This window comes from Notothenia rossii (assembly GCF_949606895.1).
Source record: "Notothenia rossii genome assembly, chromosome: 7".
NCBI lineage: Eukaryota > Metazoa > Chordata > Actinopteri > Perciformes > Nototheniidae > Notothenia > Notothenia rossii.
This window is the reverse complement of record NC_136905.1, coordinates 67,493,933-67,511,300: the sequence shown is the minus strand read 5'-3', so window position 1 is coordinate 67,511,300 and position 17,368 is coordinate 67,493,933. Positions and strand designations below refer to the sequence as shown.

The 17,368-nt window shown below is 42.0% G+C and overlaps 1 protein-coding gene across 3 annotated transcripts in view; it reads right to left on the bottom strand.

Annotated features, from left to right (window-relative positions):
- Nucleotides 1–1,696: 1,696 nt before the first annotated feature.
- bmf1 (BCL2 modifying factor 1) overlaps nucleotides 1,697–17,368 on the bottom strand; it is an 84,915-nt gene continuing 69,243 nt past the window's right edge. Inside the window, exons 1-4 of one of the 3 annotated variants that reach the window (XM_079693782.1) lie at nucleotides 14,494–14,726; nucleotides 12,019–12,215; nucleotides 11,192–11,394; nucleotides 1,697–5,854 (exon numbers count right to left, since the gene is read on the bottom strand). In XM_079693782.1, the coding sequence (XP_079549908.1) occupies nucleotides 5,738–5,854; nucleotides 11,192–11,394; nucleotides 12,019–12,190 (492 nt within the window). In that variant the 5' untranslated portion in view covers nucleotides 12,191–12,215; nucleotides 14,494–14,726 and the 3' untranslated portion in view covers nucleotides 1,697–5,737. Of the gene's footprint in view, nucleotides 5,855–11,191; nucleotides 11,395–12,018; nucleotides 12,216–14,493; nucleotides 14,727–17,368 lie in introns of those variants that run through there. The other 2 variants (XM_079693783.1, XM_079693780.1) reach the window with 2 other exon arrangements.

Genomic DNA, 17,368 nt, shown 5'->3' with positions numbered 1-17,368 from the left:
TGAAAACTCATCTCATTCGACTCAACTTCGAGCAATACAATGACTAACAAAGCACTTATATACTAACAAAGGGCTGGCTTATCTAAAACTAGTTGAGTAGCACTTGAAATGTTTTGGCTCTATGAAACCTGATGTACTTATATGATTCTGTTTTCTTCAAGTTTGTATCTTCTTGGTCGAATGCACTTATTGTAAGTGGCTTTGGATAAAAGCGTCAGCTAAATGCAATGTAATGTAATCCCATAGGAGACTTAAGTAAGTGATGTTGTTATTTTGTTTTAAACCACATCCTCCAACACACTCGTTCATAGTGTTTCATAGTGTACATGTGTTTGCGTCTGGGGGCCACAGACAGGGTTATTATTTTGCTGAAAGTGGCAGAACAGGTGAGTCAGGTGCCTGCAAAGCGTGAAACCTTACCTGGCGTGGATGACAATAGACGTGCCACGCGTCAGCCCCGAGGGGAGTGGCTGTAAGATGTCTGGTCTAGTGAATAAAAGAGCAACAATTTGGTATTGTTAGTAAGCATGGTGTAACATTTCTATTGGACAGATATTAAAAAATGCATCATGCTAAATTATTTGAATGTTTGTCAGTGAGAAGACTGCACTTTTGCTCTCCACACAAGCCAGCAATAAGCACTAAACTTTCAAGTTTATACGTGTCAAGAGTAATCAATCACTGAAATGCCTCAAGGGCATCCATGCTGCAGTGTAACTAATCTGCAGGCTCAGCAGCATTGGGCCTTAACCTTTGAGGAGCACAAGTGCAGCATGAGGTAAGTCCACTCATTTGCTCTAGTCTATAGGGCTCCTTCAGTTGTCATGCAACACTTGCTTCTGTATGTGTGCAGACGATGGTGCAGACTATAGAGGGGATTGGAAGCCCCGGTGCTCGCACTAAATTAATGACCTAACAGCAGGGGGGATGTGATGGGCACAGTCCCTGTCAAACGCCTGGCCAGCTTTAAATGCCAGGCCAGCCTCAGACACATGTCTAATCCATCAGTGGCTTACTTTCACAACACATCTCTTCAAAACAAAGGCTTAATCGCTTAACAGCAATTCATTTTCTTCAGCAGTTATTTTGTGTCCAATGGTTGGAGCATACAATCAATATGTGACATCTCGTGAAGTCTCGCTCTAAGGTCTTGCAAGATAGCTCTTCTAAATATTCAGCAGATAAAACTAATCTTAGCTTTTTGTACTCAAATACAATTACATCTCTCAACATCTCTCTACAACGCGTATTCACGTTTTCACCATGCGTTCTCGCAGTGATCTTCCGGCAACAAATGATCTCTCGCGAGATTTCAGATACTTCTCATAGAGCGAGACTTGGTTAGGCATAATAACAAGAAAAACGGTTAAAGCAAAAAGTTAAACAAATCAAGTGTTTTTATTTATTTGTATTAATAAAATAACACTTTAAGTAGTGTCATTTTATTAATATTGCCAGTCACTTAGTTGGTAAACATAAGCTAAGCCTGTCTGTTTGAACTGCTTGATTTACATTGCATCATGTTATGCAAAAGCAGTGTTCTTGCTCAATACTGGACATATATCAATAATTGCTGTCCTCCTTTCGTCAAAACATCATGGGGAAAAAAAGGAAAATACATGTGTTTATTGTCTTATGAAGAGCATAGCTCCAAGGGAGTGTGTTTCTGCAACAAAAAAAACTTGATTCAACGTCACACCTTCAATACAATTTTATTGAAAAAAAGTACCAATAAACAACAAGAAATCCAGAAAAAGATTTGTAGAACAAAGCTCCATATATACAGCATATTGCACTACATAACAAATTGTCCTTACTTCCATATCATATCAACAATCCAAAAAATATATATAAACACAAAAATGAGTGCACAGTAGAGTCTCGAAAACACACAGTCAATGTTTACAAAAATGCTACATTTTCGCTGGGTTTCATTTTCTTGGTATACAGAGAATGTGTGATAATCAAGACTTTGTTGAAACTGAGCAGTTAAAGGCATATTCCAGGGTTTTTAGAAATACATGTACACTTTATCTGTTTTTCAAAGAAGGGCAAACATTTCAAAGCTCATGAGCCAAGTAAACCACAAACATGAATTATGTTGGTTTACTTGGTTTTGTTTATACTCCACGATGAGATGTGCAAGGAATGTTGCAAGTTCATTTTTATATAAAAAAATGCCCTTGATCTCATGGACTTCAAAAAGGATACTACCATGTCCTTGTTTAAAAAAATCTTTTCATAAGCGATGAATTGTCCTTGTAAAAAGATACCCTTTTTCTTAAGAAAATACATTTAAAAAAGTTAAGAAAGACCATGAAAAAGAAATGTTATTGTTAAAAAAAATTAAAATCAAAACCTTCCTCAAAAACTTCAACTTTATATAAAGTGGACTACAAAATGTAAGACACTGACGGTTTCCATAAAATACATGTCCCACTCTAGGGATTCTCCACACTCACGTATAATGTGATGAGTGCAGCTTGGGAACCTCATCTAACAAAAACATACAGGGCACCACGGTGGCTTGTTTCCCTTTCCAATAAATCAAACAGACCTTCAATCGGAGCCTACTTCGTCAATGCACAGATATACGCGTCTGAAACATGGCAAGATAAGCCCAACGGAACAATCCAGAGTATATTCTATACACTAACACACTACAGATAAGGGACCCATGGGATCTACAGAAACAAAGTACTTTCCAGTGCATGTTGATTACAACACAATAATCAAGAGTTGAACACATAAACAAACGCCCTGTGGCTTAATATGAAGGCAACCTTTTTCTGGGTGTTGGAAGCATTTCTAATGTCATGAGTGTCATGAGCATCAGGCGGATGGGTATTAACTCTTTAATTACAAAGTAACGGTCATATTCTGTTGAAAACTCTAATTGCTGCTTTTCTGAACCACATGTGATGTATCTACGTATTAAGACTGGTAAATCAGGTAGTGGAAGGTAATAAAACAGGTCTGAATTGGTACGGCCCTTCCCTGGAAAATCCCAACCTTTTGCGTAAAATACCCCACCCAAAAATCTTTTTTTTAGGAGTATCGAACACCTGTCCTGTTGGCTTGAAAGGTGATGTTTTCTTCTTCATAAAGATCAGCAGCTGATGTCATGAGGAATTAAAGTTGGTTAGAATGTATTCCAATGACGGCAACAGTTACACTCTGCATATATGGATGAACAATGGTCCTATTCAAAGCTGTGAAGAACATGCCATTATTGAAATCCATTGTAACCAACTTAAGTTCTGACTGACCAAGGCTATTGTTCTTCATAAAAGCGATAAACTTCAAACTTCTTAGAGCCTACATGAGGTGAGCAATACTAAACAAAATAAAAATAAGGTTGAGTGTCACATGCAAGCCAACCTGCTCGGCACAGTCAAACAACTGAGGCGTATACAAGTCCAAGACTGAAACAAAAAAACAAAAAAATTGCACACACAGGTGTATACAGTAGAAAAAATGGGCAAATATACAAAATAAATAAAATGGAAAACCAAATAAATTACAAATAAAAATGAACTGATGAATATTAGCCAAGTAATAAAGGAGCAGCACAAAGAGGAAGTCAGGAGCTCGTGGTGGTACGGGGCGCTGCAGGACTGGCTCAGCGTTCAGGATCCGCAGGAAACTATAACCACAACCACACTCAGTGCACCTCACCCGCTACTACTACATGCTCAGCAGCCCCCGAGACCACCACAGGCAGCAAGTCTGCCTCACACTCCTCAGCCAAACTGTACCTTAATATGTGTGTGCTGAGAAATTAGCCAATTTTACAACTGAAACGAAAATTAAAGGACTTGACGCTACCTTGAGGGGTTTTATGGTAAATAAATGGATGAAGAAACTGCTCTTTTTCTAACCATGTGACAGATTCTCAAGGTCCCTGGTAGCCCACAAGTTCTGTCCCTGAGACATCTTTAGGAGAATGAGAGGAAACCCTAATTATGCAGTGATACACTTGACACAGGAGCAAGTAACTCCAGACCCCTGATATGTACTGCTCCTTGGGTCCAAAAGTTGGCCTGGGTTCAGTAATGTAGAATATAACAAACAGCATCTTTAACAGTGTCTTTAAACATATTCATATTTCAACAATAATTACAGTCTTTTTCACGTGTGTGTTTGTGTCTGATGAGTGGCTAAACATGTCTGGATCTGAGCACCAAAGACAAAACAAGAGCACCCAATATCACAGAGTATAAAATGATGTAAAACCCCATAAAAAGTAGCCTGAGACGATCTGTTTCACAGATTGATTATGCAGTATGGTTTGGTCTTCAGAACACACACAGGCTGTGGAAAACAAACCAGGACAGAAACATGTCAATGGAATTGCGAGGCTCTAAGGTAACTCTACTGTAGTCTGAAACACTTCAGCGTGAAATATCCAAAATCCAATCCAGATCCCAGACTGTGTTCAGTCTGGTCTCAACATTGATTATTAGTCTTAGACATAAAGAGTGAATACATCTGAAATGTTGTGGCAAGAAAAAAACAGTCATAACTGAAAACCTTCGTACAGGACAGAAGTTACCGTGGTAACAACTGTACTCTTGAAGGGTGTACGTTGTCTAGTGCAAAAACAGTGGATCCAGAGCTCCACTTCAAGGGCATGGAGGTCTGAAAACAATCACATGAACAGAACACACAGAAAACACAGGGAGAACTCCAAAGTGAGGGAACAACTGAGGGAAGAGTGCTCGATGACATTTCAATTCAAAGAACTATGGTAGACTTGGCCAAATGTTTCTATATACTTAAGGTAAAAAACACTTTGCTGGTATGAAAGCAAAACAACTTAACTCTAATGTTATAATTTAGTGCACAAAGGGCTACTCCTCTTTGCAAAAGTCAGCACACATTAAATATCTTTTCATGGTTATTTTTAATATGCTCCCTCAGCATACATTCAAATGATAAATTACAGCTAACTGCTTTTTTAGAATTAGTTTCCAGTGTCAATAATCCTAATTACTAATATCAATATTAACTGTTGAATGCTGGTGTGGCACCAGGCTTGTTTAGGCAGTCACTGATGTTCAAACTCCACCCTGAGGATCAAGAAAATATATTTAGATTACAAGGTGTGCAAACTTTTCAAGAGCAGAAAAGTTGTTCCCGATACTTTAGATGAAATTGAGGGTGAAACGTATTAATTACATACTGCAGCAAATGGAGTGAGAAACCAACAAATCAGCACAAAGAAATAAAGAAAGATAAATGTTCCATTGAGGTGAGGTGCAAAATGCTTTGTTCTGAGAAGTTGCCTCTTTGGAAATTAGTTAAATCAACGTGTCTGGTCACCTGGGAAATGTCAGCAGATTCAACCCCCTTCATTCCCTAACCATCTCATCCCACCTCATCTCTATGTATCAATACTCATTCTGGCAGAAGACATTGAATAAGGCATTCCCAGGGTCGGTGGAGGTCATTTAAGATGGATACATGTTGAAGTGCAAACAATTTAACAAGAACAATGTACTATACAAAACCACTACACCACACGTATACCAAAATATGAACATTGTCCTGTAGAGGAAATCTCGGAGTGTCATGGCATCTTCTTGGAAAGAAAAAAACCTTGTATAAAAGTTGGTTGTCTCCGTCCCGCGGTGACCCTTTGTCTCCTTTTTTTCCCCCCCGCCAAAAACAGACCCGTGTTAGATTTGACAGTGCCATTAGGAGTCCAGTTCCTCTGAGAGATGGGGAGACCCTCTCACCTCCGTGCTGCTCCCCCTCCTCCAGCAACGAGCCCCCTGTCGAACAGAAGGCTGAGCAGAGCCGCGGCCAGGCGCCACCACCTCCGCCCCTGGTTCCTTTGGTTTCGATGATACTGAAGCGACAAATGGAGACGAAAAAAAGTTAGTGCCCTGGATTGGAACTCAAAAACAAAACAGTCACGCGTTTTGCAGAGTGAGTTTTACTGTGTGTGCTGATTGACAGTGAACACAGCGAAAAGGGTCAACTGAGAAGAGGTTAAGTCAAAACTAGACACCGGAACGACGCTGATATTTTCACAACAGTCTGCTCCTGTCCCCAACAATACTTCGGAGAGAGGCCTCCCTCCTGAAACAATCCGAGCTTCCCAACAGACATTCCAAACCATGGACACATTCATCATTTGTTCTAATCTTCCTGGCGGAGACTCTCTTTGCGAGCCAATTGGATTGTGAGTGATTAGGGGGATAATGTTATCTCTGTCATTGAGAAGTTGAGATAAGATAATTGCACTGAATAGGATTAGGGGGCCCTTGATGAGAGGCAGGGGGCTCTCTGGAAAACACGTATCTGCACGAGTGAGGTACAGTAGCTCATCTGTGGACAAAAGGCAGACTCCACCACGCCTGATAATGCTGCTGCTTTTACTGCTTTTTCATTATCATGGGAAAACGTTTATTCCCTTTTCAAAAAGAGAATTAAAGGTACACGGCAATCTTATGGCAAATAGTCAACCACTTTTTCATAAGTGAAAACATAGACACTGTTCATACATGTTAAAATAGAGTTAACAACAAAGTAACCCACCAACAGTCTTCTTCAGGGTGTAACCTTCAGCATACAACTTCTACTCAGCCATATATAAACATGAATAAACAGTGCTTATGTTTTAAGATTTCACATTGATATAGCTGTTTGAATAATGGGGGAAAAAAGGAGACATTTTGCCAGGAGAGTGCATATGGCCTTTTTCCTTTTTAAAACGGTGTGTTCTTCAAAAAAGAGCACCTTTGCTATAATCATCTGAGCTTTTTTGGTATTGGTTACGAATGCCAAAAATATTAGATGTGCCGTATTGACATGCCGGTTAAGGTGGTGCCCAAACATTGACCTAGTTAGCAGCCAAGAACCGCCACTGTGATAGGCCCTGGGTTTCCTGTGGTGAGCATTGCAGGGTGTTGCATAAGCTTCGCCAGGTTCCAACCAGCATGTGTGTATGTTACTACTCACTTATTCTCACTTGATCTAAAGGAAAATCAAGGGGTAAAAAAGAAAACAAATCATGGCAAGGGTTGCTATGAGTAGTGATAAAACCAGTTCTCTGTTGTGTGACATATTGAGTGCTTGCCTGGGGATATTTTGAGAAGGACCTGATAATGTGCGCTTCATATAAATATAGACAATATGTATTATGTGCGGCACAGAGTTGGCAGTCAGAATGGCTGAACTTGGAAGTATTTTGCATTCTACCTAAATAACATGAGACTACTCTGGGATCAGAAAAAAGAAAGGCAGAACGACAGCACATAATATCTGAAATATGATTTATACTTTTAATATAAAGCAAAGGTTTGCAGGAGATATAGGATGGATTGTCACGGTGCAAAGCTTGTGTGTATCCAACAAGCTACATGACAAGGAACTCCCCTTTACAAACAAAACAGAACATCTCGTGACCTTCTGCCCTCCACTCTATCAGGCTGAGAGAGACAAAGGAGAGAGAGAGAGAGAGGAACAGAAAGAAGGAGAGAGAAAGAGAAAAAGAGGTGTGCAGAGGGCCTGTCACAACTTTAGTCATGAGTCACGCCACCAACTGTCAAAAGGAGAAACGGGCTCTAAATTTAGCCAGCGATAGGGGCAGAGTGTAGCCAGATGCTCGGTGTCGTCACGCCGACAGCAGCCTGATGTTCCTTATCTGTGTCCCATGCGGCTGTCTGTCCAGCCAACTGCTCAGAAGCTCTGCCTTGTCTCTTGATCAAACAGGCCAGGCTCAGTAGCAAGACACTCTGGATTTGTCACATCAGGGAGGAGACAGGGAGGCAAGGGAAAACACCAACAAAGAGCAGCGGTACTGGATGATAAATGGACATCGCTGTGAACAAACATCAGCGTGCAATAATGACTGAAAAGTAAATATCCAAAGCTGGCTTCATGTGTTTTTATTTCCAGTGTAACTCCAATCCTCCCCCCCCCCCCCCCCTGTACAAGTGCTGAAAGGAGAGAGTGCCGTGCCCTCATTGGAACAGTAAAGAGATAAAGCTGCAAACACTGCGTGCAGACACACACACTCTCACACACACACTCACACACACACACTCACACACACACACACACACACACACACACACACACACACACACACACACACACACACACACACACACACACACACACACACACACACACACACACACACACACACACACACACACACACACACACACACACACACACACACACACACACACACACACACACACACACACACACACACACACACACACACACACACACACACACACACACACACACACACACACACACACACACACACACACACACACACACGATATTCAACCCTTCTTTCAGCACCTCCTATCGAAAGCACCAGGAGTCGTCTCTCTTAAAGAAACATGGGGATGAAACCCAACTCTGCTCCTTGCCCTGTGCAGGCTGGAGCCGCCTTCCTGCCATTGTGACACTCATTATTGCCTTGTCTCAAATGGCGGGGCCGGCTAATGTCAGCCATCCTCTGGGGACCCCCACGTCCCCTCAAGCCCTCTCTGACAGAAGAGCAATTTATCTGTCAGCATCCACCAGCACTCCGTCGCTACCTAATCCCTCCTTTCGCCAGGAGCCTCGGGCTCCCATGGAGAACGCTCACAGCCACGCTGCTCTCAGATCCATCCCGATGATGGCAGTCAGAGGCACTTGGATGGCTCTGGGACAAGTGTCTGCACTGAAAACACTGCAATCACCTAGTGACAGGAGCACTGAGACCTGACACACAGTTACTCTGTTATTGAGTAAGGGCTTTTCTTACTGACTGTGTGATGGGAAGGTCTGAGACAGTAAAATGCAGAAAAACAAGTATGGGTGTATTCGTGCAAGAGCATTTACAGGAGCCAATTCAATTAACAGAAATGTCAATTAAAGAGACTGATATGGAATCACACATCCCTTTCACTGTCAGTGTCTATACATTTGACTTTTTAGATCTGTTTTGAGAGGTTATGTTCGGGGTTTTTTCTACTCTTTTTCATTTTCACACTATGTGCAAGGCCTTGTTTTAACATGCTGCTGTGACGAAAACATTTCCGAAATTAAGATCAACAAAGTCAATCTTATCTTATCCAAAACCGCACACCATCATCTAGGTTTTTAAATCATCATCATCATCAAACATATGACTCTCTTAATCACACTATATTGGCTATCACACTATATTGGCGTTTGTGTCACACGCTGCTTCAGGAAATGATTTCACGGAGCCGCTCTCACTCTGACTGTCCTCTCCGCCGTTTACTCAACAAGCAAAAGGAGTTGCTACCACTTCCTCATCGCCTGACCCGGGCCCGTCGCCGCTGTGCGTCAGTAGGTACCGACCGCACACACACATCGCAGCAACCCGGGTGTCTGACTGTCTGGATGTCTGTGTGCATTTGCCACTGTCACAATACATGAGTCATGCTGAGCTCTAGGGGTGTATAAATAACTTGATAAGCGCATGAGAAAATCTGAAACTGTCTCACACTATGAAGAAAACAAATATATTGAGTGCCGGGTGGGGATGTTTCAAGACAACTGAAGATTGTTGCTTCTTCACTTCTTCATATACATGCATCCATATGGAGCCCCCCCCCCCCTCTCTCTATAGCTGAGAGGACCTCTCTCGTCCCCCCTGGGGGCTTATGCGCAGAGCTTCGGGTTTCAACATGTTTACCTCCTCGCGCCACTTCTGCTTTCTCCTGAACGAAGTGTGGATGAATATGCACATGTAAATAACTGCGTGCCAGACTTTGTGCACTTGTGCAACAGGAGACTCAGCAGAAACTCTCCTGAGGGTTTGTTTATATTGTTGATGTTACAGCCAATGATACAACAGTGTGTCACGGTTGTACAACGCTCCCACATTTATGCAGCAGACTCGGACAGTGTCACCCTGACCACACCACAATGTGTTGTTCCAGGCCAGCTATCCTCCATGCCACTTGCCTCTGCAGCACACAGAGGAAACAGGGGGGAAAGAGAGAGAAAGAGAGGGAGAGAAATAAACAGGAAGAGGAGGCAGGGGGAGGGCCGGCCTGGGTTAGGAAGATGGGGGAAGGGTTGTCCATGTTCAGCAATGTTTTTGGCTTGAGGGAAGGGAGGGGGGGAAGCGCTGGGCTCTGTAGGTCCTGCATGTGTGCAGCCACTCCAAAACAAATATGTGGCAAACACAATAAAAGAGAGCAAACTTTTGTCCCAACATAAATCCTTACGACACACACACAAACACACACACACACACACACACACACACACACACACACACACACACACACACACACACACACACACACACACACACACACACACACACACACACACACACACACACACACACACACACACACACACACACACACACACACACACACACACACACACACACACACACACACACACACACACACACACACACACACACACACACACACATAACCACGTCTAGTTTGATGGCAGTAGTTATTCTTAATCGGCACTTTTGTAGATCCAGTGGAAGACCCATATGCTACTGATTTATTGAGCCATAATCAAAACAAAACCTTACTTTTCAGTTTACAACTGAGGCCCAGCTGTCTCCAGTCCACAATAAACAAATCACTTTTAACTGAGCGCACAGCTCCTCATAAGGGGGCAACTCACTCCAAAACATTGTAAAGATAAAGAAAAGTCTCTCCTTCACCTTCAAATAAGTTCATGTGCAGTATTTTGTTTCTAAAGATGCTTATGTAACTAATGAAATGTTCCTATTGCATGAAGAATAATGAGGTGTAAAAAGATTTACTGCTGCTATGTTGTAAAGGTGAGGAACTGACAAGTGTTCATTGTATATTTATCATATGGTTATTAGGATAAGGGGTTGATGTTATTATAGCATATCCTCCTGGCTTTACTGCATTTTATTAGGTCAGCTCAGCTCGAGACTCAACATAACAGAAACAACTATTTGTTTGCATGCTGCCAATCCCAGGTTACAATCTCTTAAACACTTTAAAAACTGTCAGGAATATTTACAAGATCTATAAATCAGGATAGCCAGAGGTACCACTTGTTGAAGTGCACTAAAGGGAGATTCTGTCACCGCTCAGCATATTATTGACCAGCTGAACTTGTTTACTGCGAACAAGAGGCCGGAGCAGTCTGTCTGGAGTTTGTACAGTCAGCAGGATGCACATTTCCTCCTCACCAGTTGAAGGTGTTCCCGGTGAAACTGGTCTCCTATCAGCTGGAGTTTCTGGCCAATAACGGCCTCCAAGCTGCGGGCCACAGGCTGCTGCCGGGGGAGCTGCTCCATGCCGTTTGGCTCCCCTTCACTCTCCTGTCTCCTCGCTTCCTGATCCCCAACGAGCTCAAAGCGTGCCGGGAAGTGCAATCGAAAACCCGCGTTGCCTGTTGAGTGTCAAGGCTGAGACTTATTAGTTTGTCAACAACCATTTAGAAATATATAAGTGCAGCAATGACACATTAATTTGTTTTTCTACCTTTATTTGGTCTATCACAATGATGCTAGTATTGCTGAACATGTCAGATTGCTCGGCTTTAACCACAACTGAGTGTTTTTAGTTATCAACACTGAGTCATTTAAGTGCTTCACAAGTTACTCAAACACAACATGACACAGATTTGAGGTCAGTCAGTCACTATAGAGTTACTCTGGAATGATTTCTGTTATATGGCGCCAATGTAACTTTGCTGTCAGTGATAATCAGTTCCCTGTGCAGTTGCTGCGTACACAGGTAAGCACTTCTGTCACTTCCTGTCACATCACAATGCCTGTCTGGCGCCCTTTGAATAGCAAAGCAGCTGGGTACACTCCATTCAGACCATAAAAGCAACTGTGATCACGACTATCAGGCGCCAGGGGTGAGATTACTGCAGCAGCATTATGTGTTACCCACTCTTGACTGTAAGTCTCAAATCATAGTTTCGAGCTGCAGTTTTATAACACTGGTTATCACGCACACGACTATGTTCCCTTATCTCTTTTGAAATACGGTGTGTTGTCAGCCTCACCGTAGAAGAGTTGTCTGGGCTCCTCTGCGACGCCACAGGGCAGCATGCCGTTGTCGGGTGCCAGCGCAGGGCCAGGTGTCTGTGTGCCGCGCTCTTCACACTTTATCTCCCTGAATGTGGTGCGCCAGCAGTGGGGGTCCTGCTCAAACACATCATCCTCCTCATCGTCCATACGGGGGCACTTGAAGATCAGCAGCCTAGAAAGTAACAAGACAAAGGAGAAAAGTTTACAGCTGAATGTAGAACAGCAAGTTCATTAAATCAGTCCCTTCACTAATGATGGTAACCTTGGACGAGTCTGCATTAGGCCTGATGAGATGATCTCAGACACATTCATTATCCCTCGCAAGCATTTGTTATGATTATAGACAACCTGTCTGGTTTATAATGAGTGCCCTCAAATCAATAAAACCACACTGAACAAGTTGTGGGAGAGAAAAAAAGCACAAGATCCGCCTTCACTTGTGGCAAAGAGCTCAGTGCTTATTTAGACAAATGGCTCTGTTCTTCTCGTGATGAAACCACACGATTCACTGCGGTTAGGCGACTCGGTTGAGCCACATTTACATAAATGTGAGTTTGGCTGAGTGAGTTAAAGGAGAGGTAGAATCTTTAATGTGTGCTAAGCTGCCCTGTGGACAGCAGGGATGTGTATTGGCAAGGGAATATGAAATGCATTATGATACATTGGTTAAAATACAATATATTACAATAAAAAGCAATAGTGTAAGCACGGAAATAAATTGGGATTTTTCTGACAGTGAAAATGAACACACACATAAGTAAAAAATCTAAGTTTAAAAAAAGTTTTGAATTTGCATTGATTTACACACATACTAACAATGTCCAATATCATAGCTTTACTTTTCCTGCAATACGAGCAACTGTGTGCCACAATCTACTCATATCTCATTATATCAATACTGAAGTGTATGCATATGTAACACCTCTAGCTGACAGCAGCCTGGCTTTTTTAATAACAGTCTCATGATTACAACCAGGATTAGAGGTAGTTTATTATATTTCACAGCAAACAATTGCAGGTAGCAGAGCTCAGTGCCTGTGATAATATCAGAAATGTACACAATGTGTAAACTTGATTATAGGAATACATAATACACATGATTGTAAATCCTTAAGGACAACTCTACCAGAGGGAAGCAAGGAGCACTTGGGAACCTCTCCAGTGTCAATGAAGCACTGAATTCAACCCTGAATCTTAATAGGAGGTCAGAGAGTTGTCAAAATATGGATGAAATTCAAGTTGCCTCAACAGTTAACCCCCAAGTCACAATGGAGTTGTAATACAGGGTTAGACTACTACCACACTTCCAAATTAGGGTCCACAGCAAAAGTGTAATGACAGTCTGTAAGGAAAACCCGAAGCCACTCTCCCTACCCTGGTCTGTCAGCTCGCCAACTCGTCTGAGAAGGAGTTTTCATTTCTGCACCCAACATAAGCAGATTGGCCAGTCTCTAGCATGCCCAGACCTCACGATATACTGTGTGCGATCACAATAAACCCTGTGTGTAAAACCACTTAATGCTTTGTTTTGACAAACATAGAGTAATAACATGGGAGGCTCATATGGAAAAAAATACTTAATCTGAACTTGCAGATCCCCAGGATAGCTCTCTGCAGCGCTCCACTGTCCAGGCAGTGAGCCTTGTTTGTTTCAGACAGTAGCTCCCCCTGCTGCAGACTGCACCACCCGAACAAAAGGGAAGGAGGGAGAGTGGGGGTGAGGCAGCTCTGTTGACACAGTTTCTACCCACTGGCTTCATAAGCCTCACATCACACCATTTTCCATGATGTGTTACATTATGCATAACGACCTTAAATAACACGAGCTCATCAAGCGGTGTCGGAGTCTCGCAATACTTTTTAATCCCCCCAAAATGATTGGTTATACACCAGATAACCATATCAATAATAATTATAAATTAAATCGGATAGTAAAACTGAGTGGGATGATTTAAAATAAAGAGAGAAAATTGGGAAATAAATGTTTAGATTGGGCTACATAGCGTGCATTTACATTATGTAATAACACGTTTACACGCGTACATGGTTTTAATCTATGGCGAAAACGGCTGTCATTACATTTTAATACAGACTGAAACACGACAGAGAAACATTCGCCGCAAAAAACAGAGCTGCAGTCTGAAGCCCATTCACCGACACAGCTCTGTAAACCGGGAAAGCCGGTAAAATTCAAATCTTTGTTGTTTTGACAGACAGGCTTAGTTACACTTAAAACGGTCTCCAACCCGGCAGCTTTGACGTTTCGATACAATAATTACCTCAACGCTGTCGAAACAAGTATTTGCAACTGTTTGAACGACAACAGCGACACGTTGTTTGTTGCTTCTTCCAAGGACGCGGATGTTATTAAACGTTAAAACTCGTGCAGACAAGCTGCTGTAAAGTGCGTACCGAAGAAAAACACTTAAATGTGTTTTTGAGGAACTTACCACAAAGATGGGCTTCGTTGATAAGATTGTCTATTACAGAGAAAAAGGGCAACGAGTTCAATATCCTGGCAAGTCAAGCGAGTTTAGTCCGTATCAGCTCCACGACTACTTCCATACTGTGAGGGAAAATACAGCGGGCCGATATAATTTCGCCGACGTCAGCTCCACACTGACTCCGCCGCCGGGGCGTGGTGCAGAAAGTTAGTAAATAAAACCTCCTTGAAACGCGAGTGTTTCTGTCCTCCCGACTGTATGCACCTCGGAGGAGGCGGAGCCAGCCCCTTTAAAGGTAATTTACATCCAGACCCTGTAACCAATCGTCTTGTTTGTTGTTGTCCCGCCTTCTCCAGCGCGTATTCAGACACGTGGACGGAAATTCCCCGTAGCACGAGACCGCTTTCGCTACTACTGTGCGTGCTCATCTGTTCTGTTAAGATCTCACATGGCAAGGACATTAAAGATAAACTATAAAGGTCCACACATTTTTCTACAATGTGTGAATAGGTGATCTAATACCTTAATGTCGTCCATATTTATCTGCACGTTTAATATGTATGTGTACATTTGTAAACAATGCCGAATTAAGGAAAGCAGACAGCCTTTATTCAGAATCAGTGTATGGCACACAAGTTTGAGATAAAGGATTATGTTGAGTGTGCTTGTATATATTTATAAGGTTGTAAACAATAATCTATCTATCTATCTATCTATCTATCTATCTATCTATCTATCTATCTATCTATCTATCTATCTATCTATCTATCTATCTATCTATCTATCTATCTATCTATCTATCTATCTATCTATCTATCTATCTCTCCATCTGTCCATTTATCTATCCATCTGGCTGTTCCCGTTAATTTTACAAACTTGTTTTCCCCATATTACCACAACATGAATAAGTTAACATTTAACTTTAAATTTCACAATCAACCCCATTTGTGCAATGTAATTTTGACCTAGATCCTTCTGGAAGTGGCCTAGATCTCGATCAGTATAATTAGGCACCTGTAGGACACAGAAGTGTGTGTTTGTTGTTTGTGTAAAAACACTATAAGTCATATACCAGTCTTGACAATATGTTTTAGATCTTAAAACAGTCATTATGGCAGGCTTGATGTCCATCCATTAGCCCGAATTACCCCAAATATTCCAACATTCATTATGTGATTCACAATCAGCTCATAGCTTATCAGTTAACCATGTCCACAGTGAGCTGATGCAGGTGCTGGTGACCTGCCCCCTCCCCTCACTGATCAATAAACACTCTAACAGCTGGAGCTGACTCCCTGCATTCAGTCCAGAGCATCACCCTGCCCCCACCCGCCCACCCTTTGTTTCTCTCTCCCTCAGCTGTGATCATGTCCCATCGCTGCGCTGCGTGAGAAGTCACGGCTCCCTGACTCCTCTGTCCTGCCTGAATTGGAAAAATCTCTGGGTTCGGACTCTGTCCCACCTGCGGCCCCTCCAAAGAGGTGGGGATTGGTTTCCTTGCTCACTGTGATATTGGAAACATGATCACTTCTTGCATGGCTGACCTCTGTAAACAACAAAAGATGTGACAGCATTAGTTGCAGCTTCCTTTTGTGTTGAAGATAAATAAAAGACCCCTCTCTACTTAAGACGCTGTGAAGAAAACACCTGTAATTACTTAAGAGAAAGTCAGAATCCTTTTAAGGACAGGATGTCGCTATATAGACACATTATAGTGACAGCAGGAAACAAACAAAGTCGCTGAGAGGCTGAGGCCGGGCCTGTTTGCTATTGTATGACACGCTACAAAAAGTACTTGCTGAGATCAAAACTTTGTTGAATAATAATGTAGTTTAATGAAACTGGGATGATCAACTTATTTTCCTTAGACATAGACATTGTTATAATGCTCAAAGCAATCCTTAAACTTGCGGTCAACAAAAAGTACAACGACCCTGTGTCACCCTCTCTTCCACACACACACACACCTCATGCAGGCGAACAGGATTATAATTCCCCTGAGTGCCGCCCATAACCATGTGACCCAAAGCAACCAACCCATAGCGATCAAACAAATAGCTTATAATAATACAAACCAGTACCCAAATATAAAACTAGTACAAAACAAATGTGTATATTCAAAATGCATTACTATGTACGTTTCATGGCTCCTACACACAGCATGCAGGATCTAGTGTCCCAATGCAATATAAGTTGTGAAATTGTTTTAATCACGAGTCAGAAAATATGAATATGGTCATTTGTTAAGAGCGCTTTACTGGTCGATTACTGAAAAGTCCTGAAGTGAAATATTCATAACAAACCTAAGTATGTAGCATTGATGACAGTACATTTATCTTAAGAAAACAGACCTAAGTTATTCATTACGTGCGTTAGTCTGTGATGTATTAACATTTGTGAGTCTCTGCAGAAAGGCAGCTCTCATGGGACACATAAACAGACCTCCATAACATTAATAATGAATATGGATGAATTCACTGCGGCTCTTACCATTATCCAGGAACATGAATTTTAAATTCAGCACATTGTTGACTTAACTAATTAAGACCTGTCCATCAGTATGTGGATAACTGCTTTGTGTTATAGACATGTATTGAAGTCTTTGAAGTGCTCTCCCAAAAGTTACATTTGTACACTTTATCCAGACACAACACTGAATGAAATGACGTTACATTAACAGAATAAAGTAGCAGACCAATATCTATTAATGTCTTTTTCTCTGTTATTGACTTGTGTATGCAAGTGGAAAAAAAAAGTTCATAAATTAGTTCTCGTAGACGCCTGAGAAGCCTGGGAGAGAGGAGATCGGCTTCAGTTTATATTACACCAGAAAGCTGTTTCTGAAGAGCAATGCATCCATTGACAGCCACACACACTAGCA